Source organism: Cyprinodon variegatus, unplaced genomic scaffold, assembly GCF_000732505.1.
Source record: "Cyprinodon variegatus isolate N-32 unplaced genomic scaffold, C_variegatus-1.0 Scaffold27, whole genome shotgun sequence".
Classification (NCBI taxonomy): Eukaryota; Metazoa; Chordata; class Actinopteri; order Cyprinodontiformes; family Cyprinodontidae; genus Cyprinodon; species Cyprinodon variegatus.
The window spans coordinates 141892-153511 of record NW_015150480.1 but is presented as its reverse complement, the minus strand read 5'-3'; the positions used below and the strand labels follow the sequence as shown (position 1 = coordinate 153511).

The window sequence follows — 11620 nt, the reverse complement described above, 5'->3', positions numbered from 1 at the left end:
TTCTGAAGTGTTTATCCGGCTAATGGAAAATGTATGTCCTTGATGAACTGAAGTTGTTTTGCTCCAATGTTCGAGTGGGAGAAAGTTCTTCATGCAGGGGTGGGATGGTTCCATGGGAGAGAGAGTGTGTGTTGGGATTTTGTAAGGTATAAATGCTGGGCTTGCCCCAGTCAGAGCCTTTCTCTCCATCTAAGTTCAAATAAATCTGTATTTTTGCAAAATTTGCCTCTGCCTCAGCCTCCTAACTTCACAATATGTATTGTTATAATTTTGTAACTATAATTTCTAAATGTCTTTTTTCACATATTTTGACGTATATTTACAGATTTAGACAGATACACTTTCTTTGACAGTTATCTTTCCCCATACTTCTGACCAATCTTTCTTTTTTAGGGTGTCGTTTTTGGTCAAATTGGTTCAAATTTACAACCAGGTTTTGCACTGGGAACGCGATTATAAACACGCCCCCAAAATGGTTTAAAAGCAAATAAATCAAGCTTCAGGACCCCCAGTTTTTACAACATTTGTGAAATGTTTTGTGTAAACAGCTGCAGAATTCCAACCAATTTATGCGAGTAAAACAAGGTAAAAGCTGTGTGATTATTTGGAAAACTTTGTGAAGCATTTACTCACATAAGAAACTTACCATTTCTGGCAAAGTTGGCAATAGCAAGGGCTCCTGAGAGTTGGAGCTGCGTGTTAGAGCTCTGCAGCCAGGCCAGAATGTCCTGGTAGACCACGCCTGATCCTTCTCCAAAACATTTCTGCATAGATTCATCTGGAAAACCCCCACATACAAAGAAACTAATCAACATGTCACACAACACATACATGTAATTTCCAGCAAGTAGCAAGGATCCTTCCAGAATAATTGTGACACAATGTTTGCCCAGGAAGGTCAAAATACATTAACTAGGCCTTTTTATTTAATATTTTAATAAATCACCTTGTTATTAAATTTTTTGATGCTATCATCTCTCATATTCTGTCTTCTCTAAAGTATCCCATTAGATAGCAGCTCAGTCAAATATTCCTCAGTATTCTGTAAATTGTTCATCATCAGATAGTCCAGATACTCCAAACCAGACTCATGCAACTTAAATCAAGGATTTATTTATTTTATTCAGATATTCTGCAAAGTTGATTCGTTCACTTCTCTCCGATCATCACTCACCTCCTAAAAGCAACGACACTATCAGGTTGGAGGCGATCTTTATGCTACAGAGGTCATGGGGGTCAGACTGTCCTTGTAGATCTCGAATCATCAGCGATAAAGCCTCTGGTACGCCCGACTCTGTAAACTGCAGCTTTAGTGCATCTGGTGGTAAAACACAGCATAAAGTTTGATGTTAGGTTTTTACCCTGAGCCATTATGGCTTCATCAGTAGTGGTCCATGTTTTCCTTTTCTTCCCACACTTTAAGACACCGTTTGTTTTTTTGTTTTTGTTTTTCAAATAGTTAAAATTCAAATTCAATTCAGTTTATTATATAGTGGCAATTCCCAAAATGTCATCACTTTACAGACATGATACAGTCTGTCTCTGTAATATATCTCCTTTGTCTAATAAAAAAAGGTTAGAAAAGTTATAATTTCATCCTTAAACTAAAACTGGTAGTTGGTTCCACAGGAGAGGAGCCTGATAACTAAAAGATCTGCCTCCCATTCTACTTTTAGAAATTCTAGGAACCACTAGTAAACTGGCAGATTGAGAGCGAAGTGCTCTGTTAGGAACATAAGGAACAATCAGCTCTCTGATATCAGATGGAGCTTGGCCATTTAAGGCTTTATATGTGAGAAGGAGGATTTTAAATTCTATTCTGGATTTAACAGGAAGCCAATGAAGAGAAGCCAGGATAGGAGAGATATGATCTCTCTTTTTCATTTTCATCAGAACTCTGGCTGCAGCATTTTGGATCAGCTGAAGGCTTTTAACTGCAGTTTGTGGACTTCCTGATAGTAAAGAATTACAATAGTCCAGCCTTGAAGTAACAAATGCATGGACTAGTTTCTCAGCATCACCCCTGGACAGGAGATTTCTAATTTTTGCAATGTTCCTCAAATGAAAGAAGGAAATTCTAGAAATCTCTTTGATATGAGATTTAAATGACAGGTCCTGATTAAAAATAACACCAAGATTTTTTACTTTATTATCTGAAATCAGTTTAATCCCATCCAAATGAAGTGACTGGCTAATCAGCTTCTTTTTCAGAGACTCTGGTCCAAAGACTATAACTTCTGTTTTGTCTGCATTCAGAAGGAGAAAGTTAAGAGTCATCCAGGTTTTTATGTCTTCAGACATGCCTGTAATCTATGTAATGGGTTAGCTTCATCTGGATTATAGACAGATATAGCTGGGTATCATCAGCATAACAGTGGAAATTAATCCCATGCTGTCTAATAACTCTACCAATTGGGAGCATGTATAAAGTAAAGAGAATTGGTCCTAGCACTGATCCCTGTGGTACTCCACAGGTAACGCTTGAGCATGAGGAAGATGTGAACAAACTGAAATTGATCAGAAAGATAAGATTTAAACCAGTCTATTGCTGTTCCTTTAATTCCAACAAAATATTCAAGTCTTTCTAAAAGAATATTATGGTCAACTGTATCAAATGCAGCACTGAGATTCAAGCATGGACTGTGTCAAAATCCACGGCTACCTAACTTTTCCTAACTTTTGTGTTTGGCGTATCTTACCACTTTCACCCAGTGAGCCCAGTATTTCCAAGATGACATGCCGCCGCTCTGCATCAGGAGCCCGTTTTAGCTGAAAGATCAGTGTATCAGCCACATCCTGATCCACCAGGGCCTGCCGTGCACTGTCTGTAAAAACAAGGCTCTATAATTACTGTCAGAGGGCTGTAAACCCTATCCTCACCAGTAATGCACAGTTTAACCAAGAAGATACAGGAATAGAATTCAAGGATGTGGTAGATATGGTGGGATATAAGTTTTCACATGCCACAGGCAGACTTAAGCTAGTCATTAATGAGCAATCTGGATTCCAACCTGGTGTGCTATTCAAAAATGTCAGAAATTAAATACACTGGTATTAATATGTACCAATCCTTTGTAGCTATGACAGCTTTTGGTGAAGGCCTGCTAAAGGATTTAGGTGGGAGTTAATAATGATTATTGATCATTTCTTTAGAAATACATCTGAAGACAAACACCAACATGAGAAGAGACCAAGATGATATGGTCCAAAGTTTCTGCTTTATTTTAGAAACTTCATAAACCTTAGGACTGTCTTCATGCCTCTCTCTAGTTACTTGTCCGAATTTTCCAATTCATGTCTTTATATACTTCAATTTTTTGGTGAACTTAAGGAGCTATCCCTGAAGGCTGACCAAACCCTGTGAGAAAACCCCCGCTGTAACCTTCCCTCCTCCAGACTTTAGACTCCAACCAACGCATTCAGGAAGGTACTGTCATTCTGGTGGCCAAACCTAAAGTCCTCCATTGTAGCGATAGACAGTGACAACACATTGTCTCTGAGTTAAAGCTCAGTGGTAGTAACTTCACACATATCTTATTCTATCTACTACAGTACACTGTGACATAAGGTTTAGATGCAGCATCTAAGCCCTGGAGAGCCACTCTATGAAGCACTATTTGTGAGGTAGTCTGTAGGTCACATTACGTCAGGATGTCTGTAGGTACTGTAGGTATTTATGCCATAAGGATTGTGCCATGTGTTTGAGCATGCAGGCAGGTGTTCTGCATTTAGATTTCACACACACATGCTCAAAACCATACACGCGCTCAACCCATTTACCTCGCACTCGGTTCCATCTCTGCGCTCATTAAAAACCTGTTTTTCATTAAACCGGATGGAACTTGTTTGTTAACTTGTTAAACAAATATTTACATTTTTGGAACTTTGATCTTTATAAATGAATGAATTAAATAATGAATGAAATAGCGGGAAAAAAACGAGATGGAAAAAATAACACCCTTATTTTTTTTTCTTAAAACACGCTAAATTTTTATTTTCTTTTAGTTAATTTTATTGTTTCATAATAAAAAATAATATATATATATATATATAAAACAAAAAACATGCTAGATAAACATAAATATTGCTCCTAATTTTACAGACTTTACAGAGGGCTCACAGCGATGAGCCAGAGGACTGAGAGTTTACACGGGCATGTCACTAAGAACTCCTTTCTTAACTTCACCTTGTAAATCATACATGCAATCAGATTCTCTGAGTCAAACTGTGGTTATTTCCTGAATATGTCGTCCAATGAGCAACAAGCAACGAGGTTTGTACCTAAATCAGCCAGGTTACAGAGAGCCAGCAGGCAGACGTTGACGAGGGGGTCGTTATCAGGGTATTCCTTCATTATGGACACTAATCTGGGAATTACGCCACTCTGGACTAACTGGTCCTGTTGATGTGCTGCAGAGAAAGTTAGACAACAAAGATGTTCAAGAATAGCATAATAAATCAGAGCATTTTTGTTTTTAGAAAGCAACTATTAACTTACTATATATCTCATATAAACTGTGAGTTTCTTCTCTATGAAAAGCTTTTCTTTCAGTTGTTAGTATTTCTCTCTTATATTACATTGTACCTTTTTTATACTATGTTTAATAAAAAAACTGCCCTTATTTCTTATTTCTGTAAAAATAAAATTCTGAATTGGTTAGAACTTTATTTAGAAATAATAAAACAATATTCTGTTTCTGAGTAAACAGTGGAGCTGTCACTCTGTGAGCATTAGACTCCATCCCTGTGCTGTCAGAACCACTCACTGTTGTCGAAGCAGATGCGGCCGATGGCCCTGCCAGTGTTCAGCAGCATTTCCTGGTCGCTGCTGCTCAGATGAGGAACGAGAGCCTTCACCAGTCCAGCCTGGATGCACTGATCTCTCACAGCAGCTACAACACACACAAGCAGACAACACTGAGCTATTTTCACTCTGCTGACGCTCTGCTGCATGCATTGACAGCAAGAGTATGGAGAGAAATCGCTTTCAATATTACTGAAATAAAAAAAACACGTTTTACAAAAAAAAAATCCATCAAAAAAATATTTTTTTGACAGGAATTTATCATTTCTAAAATAGTTTTTCAGATTATATTTTAATTGTTTGTATTAAAAGATTACAAACTGATTAAAAGAAACGAGTCATTAGCGACAGCATTTCTATTGGTCCTCACACAGAGATCTGTAAAATGGGATTTAAAGAAATAATACAATTAGTAAAAAAAAACTTTTTGGGGGCTCAAATCTGTAAAATAAAAACTGAAAAAAGCTGAAACATTTCTGAAACCAATTCTTTGTTTACTTGTTCCAGGAAAAAATCTATTACTGTGAGGAAAAACTGGAAACTGCAGTTTGGTAAACGTCACTGATGAGCTGCTTATATGCTTCACAGTCATTTAAAAATGATGATTTTCTATATAACCCGTCCCTCTGGTAGCACAGGAGCCCCTCCTCCATTATAAAGTTTGTTTTACTGATGTGTGATGGAAAAGAGCCAATCAGGATGCAGTGTACCTTCTCGTGCCATTTCTGCCACCAGCAGAGCCACCTGGCAGCTCAGATTGCCTCTGCCCTGTAAGGCCTGGGCCAGTGTGGGCAGGATCCCACTTCTGACAATCTCCACAGCTGCATCCTTCTCTGTTGAGACACAATATAGTTATTTTCCTCGTTAGTTACCCTGGATAAAGATCATTTAAGAAAGATCTAAGGCAGCATAAGGATGGGGGTTTCCTTTCTGATTGGTCCCATTAAGCCTTGAAACTCACTCTTCTCCAGCAGAGCCGTCAGCACCGTGTCCAGATGAGGCTTTAGCTCTTCTTCAATCAGCTCTGTGCTAACACTGATGGCCTTCAACGCCTCATTTAGAGAGTCTAAAAAATAAGGACATACACATCACAAAGTGATCGTTAACCCCAGAAATGTTTCTGTCATGTTCATTATTAGGTTTGATTCCTGACTCCACCTCCTCAGAATGCAACACAAACCAACTCCTAAACAGTTTATTCTGGTTTCCAGGACTGTTTCGTTCAGCTCAAGGATTAAAGGAGACATGTGGACCCAGTTTGCTGGATCACAGAACAACCTGTGATGCTGGTATTTACAGAACAATGAACAGAGGTGCATAGAACATCTTTACACGTTGAAATTCAAAGGTCTAGGCTGGTAGATGAAGCAGGGTTTAGCATGTTTAGATATTCTGGGATATTCAGAGAGATTTACAGGAAAAGAAAGGAACCAAGACAGACAAAGACCAAATAAACCATTAGATACTTGTTAAGACGCAACAAAGATGAAGATAAAAAAGGAGATTAAATCGTGTCAAATACAAAAAATAAATAAAATGTTAACTCAAGATACAAAAATGAATATCGTTCATATGCTGGCTTTAGGTTTCCAGGCGGTTTGTTCCAGGATCTGAGGAGCATAGGAACTAGAACACTGCAGAAACCATCTAGAAATAAATTAAATTAAATTAATCTGAGCAGGTAAATAAGATGATCTCCAAATGGAATTAATATTTTTACTCTTAAAATAAGAAAATTAGATAAACTGCTCTTGAAAGAAGACAATTCAATAGTTTTTTTAATTTATTTTATATTTAAAGTTTCTTATTCCATTGGCAAAGTGTTTTACTTGCCTGTTCAATTGAAGAAAAAAAATAACTTCTTTAGATTTCCATTTTTTGCAGTGTTGCTGCCTCACATTTTTTAGGATCCACTGAGGAAACGGGTCTCTGAGGACCTGCAGGTCCAAACCCACCCAGTGTTTAAAGACCATCCATCTCTTTTCTGTTCACTTGTTTGCTATAAAGCAGATATTTATGGGCCGACAGGTCAAACATGGAAACAGGCTCAAATGGAAAACTTTGATTTCTTCGTTTTTAAATGCTCATAAAACATATTTCTGTAAATCAAGGTTGTTGTTTTTTTTTAGACATTATATGAAAGATAAGGCCAACCTGTTGACCTGGATCCTGCTGTAGCAGAAGCAACATGAAGTCAGAATGTGCGCAGAGTTTCCTTTTCTGGTTTACCTTCTCGGTCTGACTGGTTCTTAGTCCAGCTGTTGGCAGCTTGCAAGTCAACGAGATGTATGATATTTTAAAACTTGACTTTGGGGCCAAGTTTTAAACCTTAATGTCCAACGAGCCAACCTCAACCGTGTTTTTGTCTTTCTCAGCAAAGCCAGCAATACCCTGAGACAAAAACAGGTTCACCTCAAAGATAAGACACCCAGAAACAAGACCGACAAGGTGGGTTACGCCGTTCAGTGAAGTGAAGAATGCACAGACCTTTACATTGGAGAGACCAAACAACTGCTACACAGGCACATGGCACAACACAGGAGCAATGGTGTCGAAGTACGCACATCTGTTACTTGAAGTATCAACTTGACCTCTTTACTCAAGTAAAAGTGAAAAAGTATGTGCTCCAAAAACTACTTAAAGTATAAAAGTATAAAGAAACCTTTAAAAAAAATCAGCCAGATGCCACTATATGAATTGAAATCTCAATTTTTAACTTGTTAAACTGCAACATGAATGTTTTTAAACCAACATGTCAGATGTGCCTCTGCTTTGCTCTCTGAGCTTCTTTGCATCCGACATCTTCAATTTGGACGATCTAGAGACTCTGTTGTTCTTAAAAATCCTCATTATCAGAAAACTGTTACTGAATCACACTGAAAAACATGAAAATGTCCACTTCATTTGTAAACTTAAAATTTGATGTTGTTCCAACTTAAAAAATGTGTTTGTGTTTCTAAACTGTGATGATCACATGGTCAGTAACCCCACACACAGCCACGTTTTCACTTTAAGTTTTACCACACAGTTTTTACCACATTTATTTTTATTTTGACAATTTTAGAAGACATTAGTTCCAATTGTAGTGTGCGCATTTGGTTAACTTTTGTATATTTAATTTTGTCAAATGCTTAATATTGTTTGTGGGTTTTTTTCTGGTGTTTTGGAGGGGGACTGTATAGGACTCTGGCTGACAGACTCTGTGACTGATTGGGTTGTACCATCTGGAGTTCCACTATGGGGGAAGACCACAGACTCCACATTTTTAATATGTCGCATAATTTCTTCTTTTTCTTTTATGATTTGCTCATTTGGCTAATTTTGTTTAGTAATGTAATTTAGGTTTGATCCTTAAGCTAACTGTTTGATTATTTTGTTGTTAAATTTGTGTAGATGTTCTCCCTACGTCTTCCTCTGTGTGTCAGTCTGGTCTGATCAGCCAGTATTTAAGTCCCCTTTGTTTGCCATGCCTCAGGTCAGTTTTGTTTGTGCAGTAATTTTGAGGTTTTGTTATGTTTAACCTTATTTAATTTTTTTCCCCAAAGTTAGTCTCTTCATATGACCTCTTTTAAGGGCCCTGTAATCCTTGTTTGGATTATTGTTACTTTGGGGAAATAAAACCCATTTGTCTTGATAATCACCACTTTGTTCTCATGGTTGGCTGCTCGGTCCCTCACAGAAACCAATCATTTCACTTTACCTGGAATAAAAAAAAAAATCACTTATCAGGGAATAAAAACTGCAACAATTAGTTTCCAAGTAAATATCTACTTCAAGTCAGCGGTGGAGGTTTTTTCTTTCACTGCTGTAACTTACATGAATGTGACTTCATTACCTGACTGATTCAAAATAGGTGTGGGAAGCCCTGTGACACCATAAGGGAGGTTACTATTACAACTAATGCGGTCTAAGCAGTTTCTGAACAGAAATGGTTATGATGGGCTGGCATCAATATCAATGAGTCAGATATCTTAAATATCACATGGAGAAGATTTTAAGCATTTTGAGGCATTTCAGGTTCTTTAGCTTGTTAAAAATCCATAACAGAATACTGCTATTTATTTATTTTTTACAGTTTTATAAACTAAAGGACCAGTTCTAAGTTATGATGAATTATAAATCCTGTGTATGTGCTCAATAAATATAGTTGAACCAAAGTTATGCATTTACTCTTTGAAATAGATACAATATATTTTTTTTTTCAATATTGTGTTCCAAAGTACATTTTTACTTACATTTAATGGAGAAAAAAATGTTGCTATTTTTCAAACTGAAAAACAAAGTTATAACAAAGTATAAAACCTTTTTATGTTTTAAGTGATAGCTTTACTTTGAATTAAGTCTTTTTTTTTGTTTAAGGTAAAAAGAAAAACATTTCTTATAAATTCTACATTTTTACTTTCATTTATCTGATAAATTTAATCTCAGAAAAAGTAAAACAATCAAGTGTAAAAAAAATCTGTCATTTTTCTAGGTTGATCCAAAGTATCTTTTTGTTGGGATCTGGAGGTCTGTCCACCTTTCTCCAGCAGAGGGTGTTCTAGGTCTCCTGGAGCTGAAGCTGAATACCACACCTGCGGCTCGTGAGCTCATCAGGAGACCAGCATTTAAAGAGAGGCAGAGCAACACTCCGACGCCAGAGTGTTTGCCAGTTATGGTTAGCAAGCCTGAGCCAACCTGCCTGTCTGAATCTCTGACTCCCCTGAAACCTGAATCTGAACCTAATCTGTTTTTGTCCTCTCTGCTTCTCAGGAAGAACCTGCCTGAAAACCTGAAACCTGGAAGAGTTTCTCAAGCGTGAAACCAAGCAGTCTGTTCTCAGAAAAACCCTGAAAATCCGAATCAGTCTGATACCTGCCTGCCCGCTCTCAGAAGAAGCTGAGAGAGAAGCTCTGAACCAGCTCTGTAAGACTAATTACTCAGCCCTGCCTGTGCCTAGCCCTCTGCCTGCCTTCAGCCTCTGGGCCCTCCCGGTTCCCCCCTTCTACCGCTCTGCTCAATCTCTGATCAGGTATTTATCTGCACACACATAACCTGCAAGATCACTGCAAGACCGCTAACCAATCTGTCCCTCTCTGCAGTGAAACCAGTCGTGACCAGACCCGGACCCGATTAAACCCAGAACCATTGTTCATTTATTGTGATCTGTTCAAATAAACATTGTAAACTTTTTTCCCGGCCTCTGAGTGTTCTGCATGTGGGTTAGATCCCTGAAGACAAACATGACAGAACACTCTGGCCAACAAGTTAACCCAGCAGACACACTCCAGAGGGTATTGGATCAGCAAGGAGCGCTCATCCAAGGCCTCTCTCCGTCAGTTTAACATCCGTCTTGATCAAACAAATCAAACTTTGCAGGAGTTAGCCGGCTATCTCCGTGAAGCTACTCCCAGAGCGGAGCCAGCTCAACTTCCGGTTCCGGAGGCTAATCCACCTATCAGATCAGAACCCGGTCCGTCATTTCCGGAATTCCGCCCCTCACTTCCGGAAAAATTCTCTGGCTTATCAAGTAAGTGTAAAGGATTCCTTTTTCAATGTAAACTGATTTTTGAACACTCTCCGGCCAGTTTTCCGAATGACAAGAGAAAAATAGCCTTTATCATATCTCAATTATCCGGAAAAGCCCTTGATTGGGCAGAGGCCCGATTTTTCTCAGAATCCAGTTTTTCCTGCACCTTCGAACAATTCTAAAAAGAATTCTTGCTAGTTTTCAACCATGACACTGACCAATGTACAGAATCTCGTGGTCTATTAGACTTCAAACAAGGAAATAGGACAGTAGCCGATTTTTCGATTGACTTCCGGGTCAAAGCCGCTGCTTCGGGATGGAATGAACCCGCGCTTAAAAGCGCTTATTTCAAGGCTTTAGATGAAACAATTAAGGATGAACTGGCTACTATAGATGAACCAACAACCTTGGAGGATTTGATCAAATTAACCATCCGTCTGGATAAAAGGCTTCGAGCCAGACTCAAATCAAAAGCAAGAAGCCACGTTTGCTCTGTATCTGCCCCTGCAACTAACTTTAACAGCACATCTGTTTGTTCTTTGTCCTCTGAACCTGATTCCAGATCAAGGAGCCGAAATCAGCCGGCTTCTGTTTCTGCTTCTAAAACTCATCACTTCTCTCCATCCACAGAGGTTTCCGAAGTCGAGCCTATGCAAATCGGTCACACCAGACTCACTACAGAGGAAAGGCAAAGAAGATTTAAGGGGAATCTGTGCATGTACTGTGGTGAACTCGGTCACTTCGTTTCTACCTGCCCAGCTAAGGTAAAAGCCGGGGTCCACCAGAGGAAATGAGGAGTCTGGCGGACCATCTACAATCTGAAAAGTCTCCTCATCTGCTGTTACCTGCTACTCTCTTTGCCTCGGATCAATCTCTCACCTTATCCGCCTTCATTGAGAAATTTAATTGACTCAAACCTGGTTCAACAACTAAACATTAGGACTACTCCGTTGAAAAGCCCTCTCAGAGTTTCAGCCCTTAATGGGAAGAGATTACCGCAAGTTACTCATCAGACTCAGCCACTCAAACTTCTAATCTCTGGTAACCACAGAGAAACTGTATAATATTTTGTTTTTCCATCTGCCTGTTCACCTCTAGTTCTCGGGTATGAGTGGCTGGAGCGTCACAACCCTCACATCAATTGGGCAAAGAAACACATTGAGTCTTGGTCTGCCTCCTGCCATGTCTCATGTCTTCGTTCTGCAGCTCCTTTTATTCACTCCCCAGCCAGTCGTCAGGAAGCTGATCCGCCTGATTTATCCTCTGTACCTCCTGACTACCACGATCTGGCACCTGTCTTCAGTAAG

The 11620-nt window shown here is 38.9% G+C and overlaps 1 protein-coding gene across 1 annotated transcript in view; it reads right to left on the bottom strand.

Annotated features, from left to right (window-relative positions):
- Positions 1-11620, bottom strand: part of LOC107098636 (rap1 GTPase-GDP dissociation stimulator 1-like) — an 18313-nt gene that overhangs the window by 4605 nt on the left and 2088 nt on the right. The window contains exons 3-9 of the mRNA XM_015396412.1: positions 5766-5870; positions 5515-5637; positions 4767-4892; positions 4282-4410; positions 2700-2825; positions 1175-1318; positions 647-778 (exon numbers count right to left, since the gene is read on the bottom strand). Of these exons, the coding sequence (XP_015251898.1) occupies positions 647-778; positions 1175-1318; positions 2700-2825; positions 4282-4410; positions 4767-4892; positions 5515-5637; positions 5766-5870 (885 nt within the window). The remainder of the gene's footprint in view (positions 1-646; positions 779-1174; positions 1319-2699; positions 2826-4281; positions 4411-4766; positions 4893-5514; positions 5638-5765; positions 5871-11620) is intronic.